Source organism: Plecotus auritus (genome assembly GCF_963455305.1).
Source record: "Plecotus auritus genome assembly, chromosome: 2".
Lineage (NCBI taxonomy): Eukaryota > Metazoa > Chordata > Mammalia > Chiroptera > Vespertilionidae > Plecotus > Plecotus auritus.
The window spans coordinates 118,578,664-118,599,784 of record NC_137771.1 but is presented as its reverse complement, the minus strand read 5'-3'; the positions used below and the strand labels follow the sequence as shown (position 1 = coordinate 118,599,784).

The 21,121-nt window shown below is 37.3% G+C and overlaps 1 protein-coding gene across 1 annotated transcript in view; it reads left to right on the top strand.

The window, feature by feature from the left end:
* Positions 1-5,496: 5,496 nt before the first annotated feature.
* Positions 5,497-21,121, top strand: part of LOC308242203 (ceruloplasmin-like) — a gene marked incomplete at its 5' end in the record, with an annotated part of 69,623 nt that continues 53,998 nt past the window's right edge. Inside the window, 6 exons of the mRNA XM_080656071.1 lie at positions 5,497-5,651; positions 6,633-6,877; positions 8,378-8,590; positions 9,462-9,632; positions 10,732-10,974; positions 19,842-20,007. Coding sequence (XP_080512197.1) covers positions 5,497-5,651; positions 6,633-6,877; positions 8,378-8,590; positions 9,462-9,632; positions 10,732-10,974; positions 19,842-20,007 — 1,193 coding nt within the window. The remainder of the gene's footprint in view (positions 5,652-6,632; positions 6,878-8,377; positions 8,591-9,461; positions 9,633-10,731; positions 10,975-19,841; positions 20,008-21,121) is intronic.

The window sequence follows — 21,121 nt, the reverse complement described above, 5'->3', positions numbered from 1 at the left end:
AGAACAGTGGGGGGGAGGTAAGGGCAGAAGGTGGGGTGGGAAATGGGTGGAGGGGAGCTATGGGGGGGAAAAAGGAGAAATAATTGTAATAATCTAAATAAAGATTTATTTAAAAAAATAAAAGAAAGAAAGAAAGAAAGAAAGAAAGAAAGAAAGAAAGAAAGAAAGAAAGAAAGAAAGAAAGAAAGAAATTAAGATAATTGGGGAAATTTGATTATGGACCATATGTTAGTCAAGTTTTGGGTATCAATGTTAAATTGGGTGTGATAATGATACTGTGGTGATGTTTGAGAATATCCTTATTCTTAGGAGATGCATGCTGATATATTAGGAGTGAGATGTCATAAAATATTAGGAGTGATATACCTATAAATGACTTTTAAATTATTACAAGAAACAGTAAATATATAGAGATAAAACAAATGCAGCTAAATGTTAATTATTAGCGAATCTGGTAAAGAGAATACAAATGTTCACTGTAATAATTATTCTTTAACATTTTTGTAGTTTGAAAATTTCAAGCTGAAAATTGGGGAAGGGGCAAACAAAGAGTCTTTAAAACATAAAAATGCATGAAATACATGTGGATCAAAAGGCTTGAAAATATGGCCATTAAAGTTGCTTTTGTAAAAGTACAAAACAGCCATTATTTTTGTATGATATGTTTTAAATATTATAATATTGAAAGATCAAATACAAAAGGAAGGAAAACCGTATTTTCAAAAGAATCATCTATAATAAAGATTTGATTCTATTAACCTCTGAAGTCAGATACCCAGCTCATATATAAAGTCCTTGCAAGAGCTCTCTCAGAATCATTCCTATTTCTCTAATTAAAGCTTTCTTTTTGATTAGCTAGCATTCAAGATAAAAAATTAAACTATTACATATTTTTAACATTTTTAGTTGCTAGATTCATATGTGCATTGTCTTTTACCATTTTTATTATAAATATAAATACATTGGAATCTAGTAATTGTTTATAATGACCATTTATGATGTTACTCCTCATTTAAACATGTCTTCCCATGCGGCACAAATATATTTTCCTATTCACTATGTCAACATATTTGTTACTCTCCTTCTGCAAATAAAATGCAAATTAAATGTAAGTAATGCATAATCTTAAAGTTATTAAAAGTAATGGAGAACTGCTCACACACAAAGTTTTGGCAAAGGTCTGGCAGAGTTAGACTAGTAAATATTTAAAGAAAACAAGTCATAAAGATGACAGGATATTATGTAAAAATAATTATTTGAATATTATAGATGAAGACATACCTTAGGAATTGCTTTAATGTTTAGGCAAAATAACCTTATTTGTGAAGGTACTGCAAAAATCAGAAGTGGACTGAAGGATTCCATATGTACACTCTTAAATCTCTGTCATTAAACACAGCCCAACTCCTAGCTAGATTATCATAAATCCTTATATGGGCTTGTTTACTTCAGTCCCTATTACCCAACATCACATTTTCATCTTTAAACACAAAATTAAAAGGCACACCAAAAAGCAAGGAAAAAAACAGTCTGATGAGATAAAGCAAGCATCAGAACCCCCCCCCCCTTTTTTTTTGTCTCCCCTCTTGATTTGGGGCTTCCCTACGAATTCTTTCTTAGGGATAGTCTGTCTTACAGCTCTTTCAGCTCTATTTAGGGACAGTTTGTTCTTGTAGCTCTTTCAACTAGAATCCCCTGTCCTATACTGGAGCATTGTTTGTATGCTGGTAAGGGTGGAGAATAAGACTGCTCTATAGTCTTCCAAATAGATCTCAGTCTTTTAGTGGGCCTCTGTTTCTGGCCTGTGACTTTCACAAGTGTTTCTTCTTGTATAGGGCCCTTTCTCTCCCTTAGGTGAACAGGAAAGGAGTGAGAAAGTAGGGGTAATTCTATGACTGGATATCTGAATAAATCTTATCTATAAGGCAGAGAAATTAAGCAAAGCTAAAGGTGTAGTTGGCAAAGAAACAGCAGCCAGTAATAGTCAGGATAAGGGCACATTTGGTTATTTTATTTTTTTGTTAATCCTCACCCAAGAATATTTCCCATTGATTTTTTTTTTTTAGAGAGAGTGAAAGGGAGGGATAGAAACAGAGAGAGAGAAATATCAATGTGAGAGAGATACAATGGTCGATTACCTCCCACTAGCACTCTGACCGGGTTGGGGGATTGAGCCTGCAAACAAGGTACATGCCCTTGACCAAAATTGAACCCAAGAACCCTCAGTCTGTGGGCCAATGTTCTATCCACTGAGCCAAACTGACTAGGGCAACATTTGATTATTTTGTAAGTTTGAACAATGTTTGTGTTCCTCATGTGTGTTTAGACATTATTATGGAGTTTTGGCCATGATCCATCCTGGACACAATAGTATTATCCGATGTTGGTGTTCTGGAAATTATATCCAAAAGGAGAAGACCAAGGCCTAGCCTGAGTGCCAGCTCAGGCCAGCTCTGGGTCTCAGGGGCTGCTCGTCTCTTTCTCATTGGTCCTCAATATCTTCCCACTGTTCCTTTCTATGCCTCATTTTATGGGCATCTGGTTCCTCATGGAGTCTACCCCATATTCTGGAAGCTTGCAGTTTACATAGTTAACCTGAAAAGGACACAGAGCTCCACCCCCAGTGTACTTATCTGTACCAGCTACTAGTTGTTCTACTTATTTAAACTCTTCTAATCTGGTTGATAGTTTTCCACAATTGCCTAGATTATGAGAATGGAAGCTAAATATGATGAGCATCTACCAGGTGTTCATGCCTATGTTTAAATTCTGGTAATCAAACCTACTTGCTTTGGCAAGTTATTTAAAACCTCCAAGTTCCAGTTTCCTCATCTATTAAAAGAACTTAATAAACTTCCTTTTCAGGACTTGCTGAATGTTTAAAAAGTGGCTAAGAAAGATCTGACTTTCAACAAATGGTGGTATCAGTAGAGGTGATAGAAATGATGTGAAAGTTGCCAACATCTTCCCCATTGTCTTTCAACTCCCCTTGTTGCTGCCACAGCATTTGTATCTCATTGGTCTGCCTTGTTGAAAGATACACTTAGAGTCATACATTCTGAGCAAAACTCAGTATGCATACCAACTATTGAAGCCAATTAAAGTCACATGGAAGCAACATTTAACTTGGAATCTAATGACTTATATTTGACTCCTGGTACCATAACTTGGAAGTATGTGTCCTGCAGCAAGTTATTTGACCTTCCAAGCTTTAGATACCTCATCTATTAAATAGGTATAAGGGGTGAGGGATAGGACAGAATGTTTTAAAGATTACATAGGGTAATATTTTTCTTTTTAAAGATGTTTTTATATATTGTCAAACTTTTTTCAAACCTAAGGTGCTCTTATCATTAGGTTTTTATCCATAATTTCACCTGCTGTATTTCTTTCTTAAGCTTATTATGAATCATGGAATTAAAAAAAACAAAAAGTAATCCAAATTTTCTTCCAAAATATTTGGGTTCACATCTTTGAGCCAAATTCAATAAAACTTAGCTAAATAAATTGCCTTGCCTTATGTTCTGGGCTACAAACCACTAATGTATTCAAACATTGGTGACCAACTTCAAATATTACTATGTCTTCTGAGGGTTATGCAGAAATGGAAGGACATAACTGCAAAAATTATTCCCATCTTGACAAGCAATAACATATAATATTGGCTCAAAAAAAAAATGTGCTCCCCCCCCAAAAAAAAAATAGATGCCAGTTTTTCAAGTCATATGTTGAGAAGAAACAAACAGCAAATATTTACCAACACCATTTTGTTGTCTGAGGGGAAGATGCTAACTTTCTTTGAATCTCTGCTCTCTATCAGCCTAGAAGCTAGGTCCTCAGAGGAACACTGAGCTTTAATTATTATTACTTACATGTTACAGGTAAGGAGACTCTGGGTAGGAATGATTATGCAACTCATCCAAAATCACACATCTAGTAAATAGTGGAGTGGGAACTGGAGGTGGATCTGTTTGATTTGAATATACTAGACTTCTTTGTGCTTATTGGGATACTTACTAAAAGGGAAAAAAATGCCAGCTGAATGAGTCTTCTGTTATTCACATTCCACAGTAAAATTAATGTTCCTGGGAGGATGAGAAAGGAAGTCATAGAATTCCTGGGTAAAGGGACATTTAAAGCCCATTTAAGGAATCCTGACCCCCTGCCTAATGAGTAGATCTTTCTATAACAGCTGGTCTAGGCCACAGTGACAGGGATGGTTCTTCCATATACAGAGTGAAATCTGTGAAACTATAGCTTCTAAACTAGTCCAACCTAGTTGGATCTCCTCCTTGAGGTCAGAGAATCCATCTCTAACCCCTCTCTCATGAGATCCATCATGACTGACCTGGCCCTTCTCTCCAACCATTTCAGCTATTTCCCAAGGGTGCAGGGGTGTGAGGTTCTCCAGTGGGCAGTTTCTCCACACATCCGCATCCCTCCAAGCCTAACTTTTCTGAATCCCTTCCAATAGCTGCTGGTGACATTAAAATCTGCCAAAGCAGCAGGCTGTTTACCCAGCTTCTTCTTTAAATTCAACAAAAGGAAAAACGCACAAATAATGAGGCTATACAGTTTTGTTTTATAAACAGCAGTTGCTAAACTCCACAGAGGTCAAAACTTGCAGTGTCACAAAGCCTACTCTAACAATAGGGGGAAGGGGATAAGTAGCACTTGTGAAATGCTGGCTGTATACCGGGCTCCTTATGTGTCTCCAAGCACCTCTAGACATGTGTTGTCTCACTTAATTTTCACAGCTTCCTAAGTTGGTAATATTATTATCACTTTATAAATTGAGAATTTGAGTTCCACAATCACACACAGGTCACAGCTGGTGAGAGGCAGAGTTGAGACTGAAATCCAGAGCAGTATGATTCCAGTGCTCTTGTATTCTCTCCCACTCCAGGCTGTGTCCTTAGTAAGACAACTTCCCAAAGGGAAGGGATCCTATAAGTGAGCTAGGGAGACAAACTTGGAATATCAGATTGGAGACTAGATTATGGATAGTTTTAGATGTTAAGAAATTTGAAAATAACTTAAAGAAAATCATAAATGACAAGGAATTTAAATTATCATTTTGGTAATAAGTTTTAATGATTAAAGAAGAATTTGAGAATGATAGCTATGAACAGTAAGAAAATGAAGGCTGGAGACTGGACTGGAGAGAATTCCTACAATCTAGAAATAGATAATAATTGTCAGGGGATGATGGATGATTTGGATAGCCAATCTATATAGTAATTTAAAATGCTCTAAACTGGCAGTGTACACCTGGCCAAAATGCCAGTATTCTCCATGGATTTTGCAGCATTTCACCTGTGTGACTAAGAAAATTAAATGTATTTGGAATGGAATTGACAGATATGTAGATGAAGCACATGATGAGCTCTTATGCAACCTTAAATTATGTAAATAGTACCAATAAGGAAGAAAGTCTGGATTATAAAAGGAAGGCAAGCATCATTCAGTTAGTCTCTCCAGGCTCAGGGTTTAAAAATGAAGTTTCTTTTACCACTGACTTTTCTGGTTGTTATTAGTTCTCTGGGTTGGGCAAAAGATAGGCACTACTATATAGCAATTAAAGAAACTACGTGGAACTATGCTCCTACTGGTAAAAATATGCTGAATGGGAAGCCTATTTCAGAGGATGAGTAAGTAATTAATACCTTTGTGTTGAAAAAGCTACTATCAGAAGCAAAAGTTGCTAACTGTTACTCATTGATAAAATGCTGATGAAAACTTTCCCATGATTGACCCTTTAAGGGCACATTTGAACAACTATTCTAACCACTTCCTTTCTGTTTTTAGTATAAGAATGGCAGGAAGACAGATATTAATATAAATCAGACATCGCTCCTTCCAGGGATTATTGCCATTCTTGCCCACGTGTCACATTACTTTGGGAACATGTCTTATTCTGTTTTTGTCAGCTGTTTTGTTCAAGTAGTGCTCAAGATGTAAAACCACTCTCTTCTTTCTAATATTGAGTGTATGCCATAGATTGTAAAATTGCAGCTATCTTCTTGACTTCTCTCTTCAGATAATAGTAAGGGGGTCTAGAGGTTACTTGTGGAATATGGATATACTGTTTGTTGCCAAAATATCCCAATTCTACTAACAAATCCAGAAGTGTATTTAAATGTATAAATAATCCTAAGTATTTGTGAGCTAAAGTAACCTCAAAGTGGGGTGAGAAGCTCTTTTGTAGTTCAGTACAAAGAATTTGGTAAGTCTTCTTTTTTTAATTTTATTGTTTAAAGTATTACATGAGTCTCCTTTTTTCCCCCATTGACCTCTCCTCCACCACCCCCTCCCCCAAGCACAAGCTCTCCAACCCCCCCCCTCTACTGTCTGTGTCCATTGGTTTTGATTATAAGCATGCATATATTTTAAACCAAACCCCACATTTATTACTTGCTACCTTTGCATTTGATCTCTTCACCAGACATTTCAACATTCTCCTTGGCTGCAACACCTTTTTTTATGCCCTTCATATTTTCTCTGGTGTCTGTTTTCTTTATCAAAATTAGGCTATAAAGCTTCTTTCTTCCAGTTTCACTTGATTCAACTTTTTCTTTATAGTCAAAATTTGTTAACATTCTCTCTTTTTTGTTTGTTCCTTTTTTTTACAGAGAATCCCAGGTATATCTACAACGTGGCCCAGATAGAATAGGACGTGTTTATAAAAAGGCTTTGTATTTTCAGTATACTGATGGTACATTTCAAAAGCTCATTAAAAAACCATTATGGTTGGGATTTTTAGGTCCAATAATTAAAGCAGAGACTGGAGACTATGTTTATGTACATGTAAAAAATTTTGCTTCAAGAATGTATAGTTTTCATCCTCATGGATTCACCTACACTAAAGAAAATGAAGGTAAGTGGATATTCTTTCCTTATATGCCAGAGCTTTTGCTCACAGAGAGAATGAGCCCAACACTTGAGGAAAAATAAGGTAATTATTAACTGGATGTCATTATGAACTAGGAGTAGTTTTGGATATTTGCATACTCTTACTTCTGATGTCTTTAATAGTTATATGGAAGACAGTTATTTTTTAAATTTTTCATTTAAATCTTTTTTTATTTGTTGCTATGCGCATTTTAAATTTTTTATTGAATTTATTGGGATTACATTGGTTAATAAAATTATATGGTTTCAACTGTAAAATATGAAGGGCATAAAAAAAGGTGTCGCAGCCAAGGAGAATGTTGAAATGTCTGGTGAAGAGATCAAATGCAAAGGTAGCAAGTAATAAACGTGGGGTTTGGTTTAAAATATATGCATGCTTATAAGCAAAACCAATGGACACAGACAGTAAGGGCGGGGGGAAGAGCTTGTGCTTGGGGGAGGAGGTAGTGGGGAAGAGGTCAATGGGGGGAAAAAGTGTAATAATATATTTTGTGTTCTCGCCCAAAGTCAAGTCTCCTTCCTCATTTAAATCTTGAATGACTGACAACTCTTGTACAATTCTTGGGAAAGAAAACACACTTTTTACTCATCCAAAAAAAATTTTTTGAAGGAGCCACTCATGAGCTAAATGTTTGTTGGCAGAAATACTGTTCTGCCCCATCATATTTCATTTCCTAGTGGATGAGGATTAGCCTCTTGGAAAACATTAGTGTCGAGAGAAATCACTGATTTCTAGACAGTATCTTCCCTCTTGCACATCTGCCTGATGGCATTGGGGGAAAGGGAAAGAGACAATCAACAAATAGCGTATTATGTTCAAATGGAGTGCGAGAGTTCCAAAAGATGGGTAAAGAATGAGAAGTTGGCCATGCATCAAAGTATTCTATTGAATGAAGAAGACTTATGCATAGTTATCAGGATTCTAGCCTCAAAAGGTGGAGATCTGAAGTGAAATTTAAGGAGAGGAAAGCAAGTTCCCAAATTCAGAACTGAAATAATAGTTCAGGGTAATTAATGTAAGCTCTGCAGAGGGCTAATTTTGGATCCCAGTGGTCTTCTTGGAGGTCACACGGATGCCTCTTGATGTCAAGGGACCAAAGTCCTATTTGCAGTGAAGAAAATATGGAGAGCAATTCAAGAGCCTAGATCTCTGTATATAATATCTATTGACATAGTAGGTGTACATTAAATATTTATGGAATCCACCAATAAAGGTGATGATAGTCTGATAATATACTGCCTGCCTTATTACAATTTGGTCTACAAAGTGGCCAAGCTGGGCATTTAGATGGAACCCAAAGGGGACCTGGGGAAACAGGAGTCAGGAGAGAGGAGAGAAATGCACACTTTACTCTGAAAATACAAATTAACCAACATTCATGGCTTAATGGAGAAAGCATGAGTCACATTCAAAATAGTGTTGTCCAGTGATTACTGTGACCACAGTGCAGATTATGTTTCCTAGGTGCTCTCTATCCTGATAATACGACTGGCCTGCAAAAGGAGGATGACCATCTGGAGCCAGGGAGCAGGTATACTTACAGGTGGTTTGTACAGGAAAGGCAGGGGCCTGGCCCCAATGACAGTAACTGCGTAACAAGGATATACCACTCCCATGTAGACACTACCAGAGATGTGGCTTCAGGACTTATTGGACCAATTCTGACTTGTAAAAGAGGTAACAGATTTTTTAAATTTCATGCTGCAATTGAGTCAACCAGAATATGGAATTTTGCTATCAAATGAGCTCTGTTTTCTTGCCTTAATCTTGATTCTCTATTAAAAAAACAAAGTTGCCATCTTGAACTCTAAGCACTAGATGGCTCTCTTGAGTACAATGCCTGAGTTCAAGTCCAGTAATGCAGTTTGATCAGTAGATGATATTCCAACCCAGGGGTCCTCAAACTTTTTAAACAGGGGGCCAGTTCACTGTCCCTCAGACCGTTGGAGGGCCGGACTATAGTTTAAAAAAAAACTATGAACAAATTCCTATGCGCACTGCGGGCCCGGGACTATTTGACTGCTAAACAGGACAGGCAGCGGCACCCGGCGGGCCGGATAAATGTCCTCGGGGGGCTGCATGTGGTCCGCGGGCCGTAGTTTGAGGACCCCTGCAACCCATTAAACTTCACTTTAGCCTTCCTCACCCAAAAGTGCTGCAGCCACCTTTCTCCTACCGAGAAGTGTTGAATCAATAGTGTGGGAGGAAATGAGAAGATGACAAGCTATCTGCCTGTTCCTTGCATGAGTAGTTCCTTAAGGTTCTGTCTGTGAGGGTGCAAGATTTTACTTTTATATTTTAAGTTGAATCCATTAGAACCATCAAACCCATGGACACAGACAATAGGGTGGTGTGGGCCTGGTGGGGGGACGCGAGCAGGCTGGAAGAGGTTAATGGGGGGAAAAGAAGGAACTCTGTAATACTCTCAACAACAAAGATTAAAATTACATAAGTAAATAAATAAATAGAATCATCAACTTATTTTATAGCAGAAGTAATTATACAAAGAGGAAGTTTGCTGATTTTTGTTGATGATTATTTGTTTCAGGCACACTGGATGGAGACACTGAAAAATATATCGATAAGTTTTATGTTCTGATGTTCTCTCAAACTAATGAAAACAAGAGTTGGTATATCAACGACAATATTAATACATATACTGAATCTGGCCAAGTTAATGCTAGTGATCAAAGCTTCGAAGACAGCAATACTATGGCCTGTAAGATTAAAAAAACTTTCTCATTTATAATATACTACCAGAGGCCCAGTGCATGAATTCATGCACAGTGGGGTCCCTAGGCCTGGCCTGCAGGATTGGGCCAAAACTAGCCCTCTGACATCCCCTGAGGGGTCCCGGATTGCAAGAAGGCACAGGCCAGGCCGAGGGACCCCACTGGTGCATGATCAGGGCAGGGGAGGGACATGGGAGGTTGGCCAGCCTGGGGAGGGACTGCGGAAGGGCTCCAGGGCATGTCCAGATGGTCTCACTCAGTCCTAATCAGCTGGACCCCAACAGCAAGCTAACCTACCAGTTGGAACATCTGCCCCCTGGTGGTCAGTGCACATCATAACAAGCAGTTGAGCAGCCTTAGCATATCATTAGCATATTGTGCTTTGATTGGTTGAACGGACTGCAGAACACTTAGCATATTAGGCTTTTATTATATAGGATAAGTCTAACTTCTGTGATTCTATTTAGTGAATTTTCCTTTGCTAAGTTTTTTTTTGCTTGAATTTATATGTTTCAGTTTTTCACTCAGGCTCTGCTGGTTGATATACAAGGCATCTAGTAAATGCTGCTACTTTCCAAAGTTTCCTAGCCAGTGAAGTTAGATAGATGCATTTGTTTTCTAAAGTCTGATATTGATAAAAAATTGATGGTAAAAACATAGAAAAGGTGTCATTTTAAGGTAATAATATATTATGGAAGAGCAAAGACATAACTGACCAGGTATGTTATGAAAATGTATTTTTACACAGACTTTTTCAGAAAAGATGCTCCTATCATCTGTCACCTTTGTCTTGCTCTCTTCTTTCACAGACTTCGCTTCATTCTATTCTTTTCCCCTTTCACTGTTTCCTGCCTTTTGGCTTACCTTTCCTCCTCTTGCCTCTAAATCCTTGTGCTGCTACCACTCGTAATCATACACAGTGTTTATGGCCTCTTTTTTTGTGAAACACAAATCAACTCTTGTCATAGGTTATGTGTAAGGACAATGTTGACACTGCTGGGTTTATGTAATGAGAAAATGCATAGAATTTATACCATGTGGCCCTTGTCTATCATGCTTCATAGGTTAACTTACATTTGCTTTCAGCAATTAATGGATACATGTATGGAAATCTACCCAATATCACCATGTGTGCAGAGGACAAGGTCAAGTGGTATTTTATTGGCATGGGTGACCTGTTCGATATACACCCCATCTATCTCCATGGACAAACTCTGTTATCTCGGAATCACAGGAAGGACACCATTATGGTTTTCCCTGCCTCGTTGGAAGATGCCTTCATGGTGGCGAAGGGCCCTGGAGAGTGGATACTGGGCTGTCCGATATATGGTACGGATTTATTACTTTTACATAATACAGGGTCAGAGGAATTCCAAGGTTACAACCCATTACTAATGCCTCATATGCCAAATGGAGAAACAAATCTAATGAGGTGATTTAGAAAGTCAGTGATGAGGCCAGGCCTAGAACCCAGGTCTCTGGAACTTTTTTTAAAATTTTAAATCCTTTATTTTTTAAAGTATTACATATGTCCCCTTTTTCCCCCCATTGACCTCTACCTGGCACTGCTGTCCCCCAGCACATGCCCTCACCCCACTACTGTCTGTGTCCATTGGTTATACTTACATGAATGCATACAAGTCCTTTGGCTGATTTCTTTCCCCACTCCTCTTCTACTCACCCCTTCCTTCCCTCTGAGGTTTGACAGTCTATTCGATGCTTCTGTCTCTGGATCTTTATTTATTTATTTTTTATTGTCTAAAGTTTTACATATGTCTCTTTTTCCCCTGATTGACACCCACCCCCAGCCATTCCCACCCCGGGTAAGCCCCCACCGCCCCAGTGTCTGTGTCCATTGGTTATGCTAATATGCATGCATACAAGTTCTTTGGATGCTCTCTAAAGCGCCCCCTCTCCCCCACCACCTCCCCTGCCATTTGTCTCTGGCTCTATTTTTGTTCATCAAATTATGTTGATCATTATATCCCACATATGAGTGAGATCATGTGATGTTTATCTTTCTCTGACTGGCTTATTTTGCTTACCTCTCCAATTGCAAATGGTAAAAGTTCCTTCTTTTTTACTGTATCATAGTATTCCACTGTGTAGATGTACCACAGTTTTTCTATCCACTCATCTGCTGATCAGCACTTAGGCTGTATCCAAATCTTAACTGTTGCAAATTGTGCTGCTATGAACATAGGGGTGCTTATGTCCTTTCTGATTGGTGTTTCTGATTTCCTAAGATATATTCCTAGAAGTTGGATTACTGGGTCAAATGGGAGATCCATTTTTAATATTTTGAAGAAATGCCATACTGTTTTCCACAGTGGCTGCACCAGTCTGCATTCCCACCAGCGGTACATTCTCTACATCCTCACCAGCACTTGTCATTTGTTCATTTGTTGATGATAGCCATTCTCACAGGTGTAAGATGGTACCTCATTGTCATTTTGAATTGCATCTCTCTGAAGATTAGTGACTTTGAACATGTTTTCATATGTCTCTTGGCCTTCTGTATGTCCACTTTTGAAAAGTATCTATTTAGATCCATTACCCATTTTTTGATTGAATTGTTTATCTTCCTTTTGTTAAGTTGTATGAGTTCCCTATAAATTTTGGAGATTAAACCCTTATCGGATATAATATTGGCAAATACGTTCTCCCATGCAGTGGGTTCTCTTGATGTTTCGTTGATGGTTTCTTTTGCTGTGCAGAAGCTTTTTATTTTGATGTAGTCCCATTTGTTTATTTTCTCCTTAGTTTCCATTGTCCTAGGAATTGTATCAATAAAGATATTGCTACAACATATGTCTGCTATTTTGCTGCCTATGGCTTCTCCTAAGATTTTTATGGTTTCCTATCTTATGTTTAAGTCCTTTACCCATTTTGAGTTTATTTTTGTGTATGGTATACGTTGGTAGTCTAGTTTCATTTTTTTTGCATGTGTCTGTCCAATTTTCCCAACACCATTGAAGAGACTGTCTTGACTCCATTGTATGCTCTTGTCTCCTTTGTCAAATATTAATTGAGCATAATGGCTTGGGTCGATTTCTGGGTTCTCTGTTCTGTTCCACTGGTCTATATGTCTATTCTTGTGCCAGTACCAGGCAGTTTAGAGAACAGTGGCTTTGTAATATAGCTTGATAGCTGGTATTGTGATCCCTTCAACTTTGTTCTTCTTTCTCAGGATTGCTGTGGCTATTCAGGGTCATTTCTTATTCCATATGAATTTTTGGCGAATTTGCTCTAGGTCTGTGAAATATGCCAGTGGTATTTTAATGAGGATTGCATTGAATCTATAGATTGCTTTCAGTAGTATGAACATTTTAATGATGTTGATTCTACCAGTCCATGAACACAGTACAGTCTTCCACTTGTTTATGTCTTTCTCTATCTCTTTTCTCAACGTCCTGTAGTTTTCTGAGTATAGGTCTTTTACATCCTTAGTTAAGTTTATTTCTAGGTATCTTAATTTTTTTGTTGCAGTGGTAAGTGGGATTGTTTCTTTTGGTTTCTCTTTCTGTGAGTTAATTATTGGTGTATAAAAAAGCCATAGCTTTCTGGGTGTTAATTTTGTATCCTGCTACATTGTCAAATTCTTTTATTAAGTCTTGTAGTTTTTTGATGAAGTCTTTAAGGTTTTCTTTGTACAATATCATGTCATCTGCGAATAATGACAGTTTTACTTCTTCTTTCCCAATTTGAATGTCTTTTATTTCTTCTTCTTGTCTGATTGCTATGGCTAGCACTTACCGTACTATGTTGAACATTAGTGGTGAATGTGCATCCTGTCTAGTTCCTGTTCTTAGGGGAAATGGTTTTAGTTTTTGCTCATTGAGCATGATGTTGGCTGTAGGTTTGTCATATAAGGCTTTTATTATGTTGAGGTATGATCCCTCTATTCCTACTTTGCTGAAAGTTTTTATCAAGAAAGGGTGATGGGTTTTGTCAAGTGCTTTTTCCTGCATCAATTGTCTGATTATGTGATTTTTTTTTCTCTCGGTTTGTTTATGTGATGTATCACATTTATTGATTTGTGGATATTGTACCAGCCTTGCATCCCTGGAATAAATCCCACTTGGTCATGATGTATGATCTTTCTAATGTAATGCTGGATCCTATTTGCTAGAATTTTGTTGAGAATTTTAGCATCTATATTGATCAGGGATATTGGCTTGTAATTCTCTTTCTTTGTAGTGTCTTTATCTGATTTTGGGATTAGGGTAATGCTTGAAAGTGTACCTTCTTCTTGAATTTCTTTGAATAGTCTGAGGAGGATAGGTTTTAGTTCTTCCTTGAATGTTTGGTAAAACTCCTCTGTAAAGCTGTCTGGACTAGGGCTTTTGTTTGCTCGAAGTTTTTTTATTATTATTATTGTTATTACTGCTTCAATTTCATCAGAGTTATCAACCTATTCAGGTTTTTTTATTCTTCCTGATTGAGTTTTGGAAGATTGTATTTTTCTAGGAATATGTCCATTTTGTCCATGTTGTCCAGTTTGTTGGAGTAGGGTTGTTCATAGTATTTTTTTACAATCCTTTGTATGTCTGTAGGGTCAGTTGTTACTTCACCTCTTTCATTTCTAATTTTGTTTATTTGGGTCCTCTGTCTTTGTTTCTTGGTGAGCCTGGCTAGAGGTTCATCAATCTTATTTATCCTTTCAAAGAACTAGCTCTTGGTTTTATTGATCTTTTGTATTGTTTTTTGTTTTATTTTGTTTTGTTTTGGTCTCTATAGTATTTCTTTTTTCTCTGATTTTTAGTATTTCATTCTTTCTGCTTACTCTGGAATTTTCTTGTTGCTCTCTTTCTAATACTTTAAGTTGTAGGCTTAGATAATTTATTACCAGTTTTTCTTGTTTCTTTGAGGTAGGCCTGTAGAGCTACGAACTTCACTCTCAGGACTTCTTTCACTGTGTCCCATAGATTTTGGATTGTTGTGTTTTCATTGTCATTTGTTTCCAGGACGTTTTTAATTTTTCTTTGATCTCTTTGGTATCCCAATCATTGTTTAATACATGCTAGTTAGTCTCTATGTGTTTAATTTTTTTATTGTTTTTATTGTAGTTGATTTATAATTTTATGCCATTGTGATCTGAGAAGATGATTGATATGATTTCAAACTTCTTGAACTTGTAAAGACTTAGTTTGTGTCCTAACATGTGGTCTAGCTTTGAAAATGTTCCAGATGCAGTCGGGTAGAATGTATATTCCGTTGCTTTTGGGTGAGATGTTCTGAAGATGTCAATTAGTTCCATCTGATTTAGTGAGTCATTTAGGATTGCTGTTTCTTGGTTGATGTTTTGTCTAGAGAATTTATCCATTGATGTCAATGGGGTATTAAAGTTCCCTGCTATGATTGTATTGCTGTTAATCCCTTGACATCTTCCAGAATATGTTTTACGAATGTGGGTGCTCCTGTATAGGTTGTATGTGTTTACCAGAGTTATATCTTCTTGTTGTATCAATCCCTTTAGTATTACACAGTAGCCCTCCTTATCTCTTGTTATGGCCTTCACTTTGAGGACTATTTTGTCAGATATAAGTATTGCTACCCCAGCTTTTTTTCATTTCTGTTTGCCTGAAATTTCTTTTTCCATCCCTTCACTTTCAATCTGTGTGAGTTCTTTGTTCTGAGGTGGGTCTCTCATAGACAGCAAATATATGGATCATGTTTTCTTATCTATTCAGTCACCCTATGTCTTTTGATTGGATCATTTAATCCATTTATGTTTAAGGTTATTATTGAAAGGTGCTTGTTTTTTGCCATTTTTATTCTTTATGCCTGTGTTCCTTCTTCCTTTTATATTTCTTCTTTTTACAACAGTCCCTTTAGCATTTCTTGCATTGCTGGTTTGATAGTAATAAAATCCCTTACCCTTTTTTTGACTGTGATGCTCCAGATTTCATCTTCAATTTTGATTGATAGCCTTGCTGGATAGAGTATTCTTAGATTCAGTCCCTTGCTTTGCAACACTTTGTATACTTCATTTCATTCCCTTCTGGCCTGATGTGTTTCTGTTGAGAAATCATTTGATAGTCTAATGGGAGATCCCTTGTAGGTACTTTCTGTCTCTCTCTTGTAGCCCTTAAGATTCTTTCTTTGTCATTAACATTTGCCTTTGTAATTAGGAAGTAAATTGGTGTGGGTCTTTTGTGTTCATTTTGCTTGGGACTCTTCCTGCTTGTGTAACTTTTTTCTTCCCCAAGTCATGGGAGTTTTCTGTCATTATTTATTCAAATAGTTTTTCTAATCCTTGCTCCTCTTCTTGACCTTCTGGCACCCCTATTATGTGAATAATGCTTTATTTCATGTTATCCCAAAGTTCCCTTAAACTCTTCTCCTGCTTTTTAATTTTTTTCCCAATTGCTGTTCAGATGGAGTATGTTTTACTTCCCTGTGTTCTAACTTGTTGATTCAGTCCTCCACTTCTTCTAGTCTACTGTTGAAACCTCTCATTGTATTTTTTAGTGCAACTATGTCATTTTTTATTTCCTCTTGAGTCTTACATATGTTGTTGATTTTTTTATCCAGCCAATTTAGGAACTTTATAACCCTTACTCTGAATTATTTCTCTGACATATTGCTTGCCTCCATTTCATTTTGTTCCTTTTCTGGCGATTCCTCCTTTTCTTTCCTTTATGGGTTTTTTGTCTTCCCATTTTTGCTATATCTTTCTGGCCCTGGTCACCCTTCTTGGGGTTTGAGAGGTTGAAGACCCTATCAAGGCCAATGGTCTGGAAATCATTAGCCCAGAGGCTGGGTCTGCCTTGAACCTCACACCTTTATTGTCTCTGCTCTGAGTTGTAGCCCCTTCTCCCATGGATATGGACCCTCAGTTGTCTGCCTCAGATGCTCAGGGTGGCGGGAGCATGTGCAGAGTTCCTCTCATGTGTGACACCATGTGGGGACCCAGAGCCCTCTGGCATGCAGTTTTCTCTGCCACCCCAGCACCTCTGGCAGGGTGGTGCCCTATGTCCCTCTGGCAGCAGACTTGCAGTGTGGTCCTGTGGCCCCTGGTTGGGCACACCAGATTGCTTTAGGTCACCCTGGCAGTGCTTTCCTATGGCCTGGAGTGTAGCGCATGCTGGGTTGCTCCAGGTAGCCCCTGCAGGATTGTTCCAGGGGCTGGGGTGTAGCGGGTGCAGGTTGCTCTGGGTCACACAGTCAGAGCTTTCCTGTGGCTCAGAGTGGGGCACGTGCTGGGTTACTCCAAGTCACCCTGGCAGCAAGTTCCTGTGCTCAGGGTGGAGCAGGAATGAGTTGTTCTGTCTTGTACAATCTGTGCTCTCTTGTAACCCTGAGTGAGGCACCTGCTGGATTGCTCTGGGTTGTCTCTCCCAGGACCCTGGGTGAAGTGAGAATGGGTTGATCTGGGTTGCACAGTCCTGTGGCCAGGAATGAGGCACACTCTGGGTTGTTCCAGGTCACCCCAGGAATGCTGTCCTGGAGATCAGGGTGGAGAAGGTGCCAGTTGCTCTGGGTCACACAGTCAACACTCTTCTGTGGCCTGGAGTAGGGCACACACTGGGTTGCTCTGGGTCACCCTGGAAGCAGATCCTGGGGCCTGGGGCAGAGGTGGTACTTAGGGTTCCTCCTGGCTTGCACTCACTCCAAGGTCTGGAAACCAGATCTTGGAATGCTGAGTCCCAGCAGGCTGGTGAGGAGAACCTGCCTGGAAGTACTGTACCACTCACAGACATTTGGGAACCTGCCCGGAAGTACTGTACCACTCACTGCCAGGGCACGGCGGTGGTTCCATGCAGGTTATGGCTGACAAGTGGCATTCTCTAGGCATCCTTCGCCCTTCCTTATTGAAAATTGTCTCCTCAGCTATGTCTAATTTGTTAATTCAGGTGGATTTTCTCTTGCTTTTCTGGCCTGGCCCCAGGATGTGGTGCACAACACTTCTGCCTATTCAGCTGCCATTTTCTACTCCCCTTTGGTACTTTTAACTCTACAATAATAAACCCTTTTGGTATATAGGGGGTTTTGTTATTGTTGTTTTTACAAAAACACAAACAAACAAACAAAAAACCACAAACTTTTATGTTCATCAACCTGTGAGTTTTACAAAAAACCTGAGCACTGGACAGAGCAAGTATTATTACAGATTTGTTTGTTGTTGTTTTTTAATTGAGAAAAATTAAACTCTTGTCCAAAACCCTGTAAGAGGCATAGCCAGGAATTATGTATGAACAAATACAGTTGACCCTTAAACAGTCAGAAATCTACATATAACTTTTGACTCCCTCAAAACTCAATTACTAAGAGCCCACTGTTGAAGCTTTACTGATAACATAAACAGTAAATTAGCAAATATTTTTATGTTGTATGTATTATCTTCTGTATTCTTATAATAAAGTAAGCAAGAGAAAATAAAATGTTATTAAGAAAATTGTAAGAGAAGATAATTTATGCTCCTGTACTCTAAGTATCAATACCATAAATTTATGTTTTCTGTTTATGAAATTAAAAAATCTGCAGATAAGTTGACCTGCGTAATTCAAACCTGAGTTATTCAAGGGTCAACTGTAATTATAATCCATTACTCAGTAAACTGCTTTATTTTCATTTATTATCCCCTTCAATCATACTGTCATTTGAATAATAGGCTGGCCAATTATGAAGTTATTGATCTTTTATATTTGTAAATATAACCAAACTCTACATATAATCATGTAAATGTTTTGTTTTACTTTTCAATCAGAAAATCTGATTCTTATTAGAACTGAAGAATTTAATTTTTATTTCTTTGTACAAAAATGGGGTTTACTTCTATGATCAAAACCTTTCTTTTTTTCTAAGTCTCATACTTTGGTTAGCATCACACTTTAATTAATTATTTAAACAACTAAGCAACAGGTGTTTATTAGGATTTCCTGAGTGCTGTGTCCCTTTCAGGGCCATGGGGAAAAGAACCACACACAGCCATTGTAATTGAAGGGTTGAATCTAATGATATTAGAAAGGAATATCATTTTCACCACCATCCCAGTTCCCTCTCCTGAGAGTAATCACTGTAAACGATTGGGTGTGAATACTTGCAAACCTGTTTACCATGAATTTTCATACAATATGTATGAACATGTGCAAATAAAAACACATAGCTATGTTTTGTGGTTCTTTTACATAATTAGATCATACTGCATATAATATTCTGCCTCTTGCTTTCTTCACTCATCAATATGTCTTGAAATCTTTTCTATGACATTCTTCATCTACTTAACTTATTCTTTTAAAGTGTCAAATAGTTTTCCGTATTAGGGGTGTATACAAATTTATCTAACAATTTGCTTACTGATAGACATTTCATTGCTTCTACTTTTTTATTTATTTTTTAAATATATTTTTATTTATTTCAGAGAGGGAAGGAGAGGGAGTGAGAGATAGAAACGTCAATGATGAGAGAGATTCATTTATCGGCTGTCTCCTACATGCCCCCAGTTGGGGATCAAGCCCACAACCCGGGCATGTGCCCTTGACCGAAATCAAACCTGGGACTCTTTAGTCTGCAGTCTGATGCTCTATTCACTGAGCCAAACCAACTAGGGCTACTTTTTTTTTATTTATTAACAATATTGTAGTTAATACCTTTTATTTGTATATTTTTATGCATGTGCAAATATTGCTCTTGGGTAACTACCAAGAAATGAAATTATATAATGGAAGGGTTTTTAATTTTAACAAATGCTGCCAGATTTCCTTCAAAATGTATATACTAATTTACATTTCCACCAATGGTATTCTGAAATCAAAACACAGGATTGATGCCCTCATGAAAATGTACCTGCCTTGATTTTCCACCTGGCTGCCAGAGTTAATCTAATAAACCAACTTACTCGTTAGTGCCTCATGGTAGCAATTTATACTTACAAGGGAAGACATTTTTGGTCAAATAGAGTCTCAAATTCTTCTCAGTAGGCAGTTACTGTTTCTATCTCTGAGTTGGCCCAATGCTGGTTATTCTCCTGTAACATATAATCTTCTAACATTCATCTTTGTATCCTGGCTTTTGCACTTGTTTCATACATTTTAGGCTTTTACACAGATTCCATAAATAAAGTACCTAAAGTTTCTCAGAGGAAGGGGAAGTTGCAATATTGTTGGTTAAAATAAAAAATATATATGGACTACAAAAAAAATGTTTTCATGTCTTCATAACATTCTCTACTTGGATTTAATGTTTTTCAGAGAGTATGAAGGCTTTTTTCAATGTAAGGAATTGCCAAAAATCTTCAGCAGATGAACATGGGACCCGTGTTATACATTATTATATTGCTGCTGAAAAAACATTATGGAATTATGCTCCATCTGGTATAGATTTCTTCACTGAAAAACCTTTAACAGCAGCTGGATGGTAATGATTTGCTGATTGAAGCATTTATGGTTAAATAAAGATAATTGAAACTTTTTAGAACCCAACTATTCCTTAAAAAGATTTAGGCATCTTATACTAAAAAGATTCTGATAAAATCAAGGTAGAAAATTAATTATATCAATAATTGGAAAAATTTGAACTTAAGTATCATTGCCACACAAAATTGTTCTCTAAATGTCTTGGTGGCAGCCAGTGCAAAGGAGAACAAACTGCTCATAGGTTTCCTAGCACTGAGTGTTAAAATGGATTTGTTTTATAATTATGAGACATTTAACAGCATAGTGGATAATGTTATCAATAGCAATTTTACAAAAATTCAGGAGCATTCCTCATGTGTAATTTATACTTTCCTGCTAAGATCTGAAGGGAATTAAATCATTTCCTATAGCATCCTTACATTATATTATAAAAATATTTTTACTCAATAATATTTGACTATATTAACAATTGCTATGTTAATGACCAAAAACTAAGACTGAAATACATTACTGCAGCATTAGTATTTAAAAGTGCATAAAAAGTTTTTCTGATAGCCCAATTGTTAAATATATTTACCAGTTTGAAGATTACAGGAGTTTTAATCCTTCTGGTCTATTGAATTAAAGTTATATGTCAGAAAATATCAAGTTCTAAAACCACCAAAAAATAATGTTTTCCATAGTGTTTATTTTTCTCTAATTCACACACAAGAAAAAATTGAGAAAACTGAAAATGAGATAGCAAATGAATACTTTCTCTTCTTACATTTTAAGCTCATCAATAAATTATTCAATCTGTTTAATGGAACTTTTGTATTAATTGTGAGAAGGGTATCTGGGTTTAGAGCAAAAACTAGGTTCAGAGTTAGGTCTGACACTCATTTTATAATGGCTAAAGTAAGGATGAGTGATAGATCCTTTGACTTGCTTGATTTTCATGGCTAAGAAATACTACAATGTCTTAACACTGCAAGTCACCAGTTCATTGCTAGGGCTTATTTTTTCTAGAAGACTCCATTTTACTTTATTATCTATAATAATAAAAGCATAATATGCTAATTAGACCAGACATCTTTCCTTCTGGACAAAGCCTCAGCAGGTAGGGGCTGCCGTGG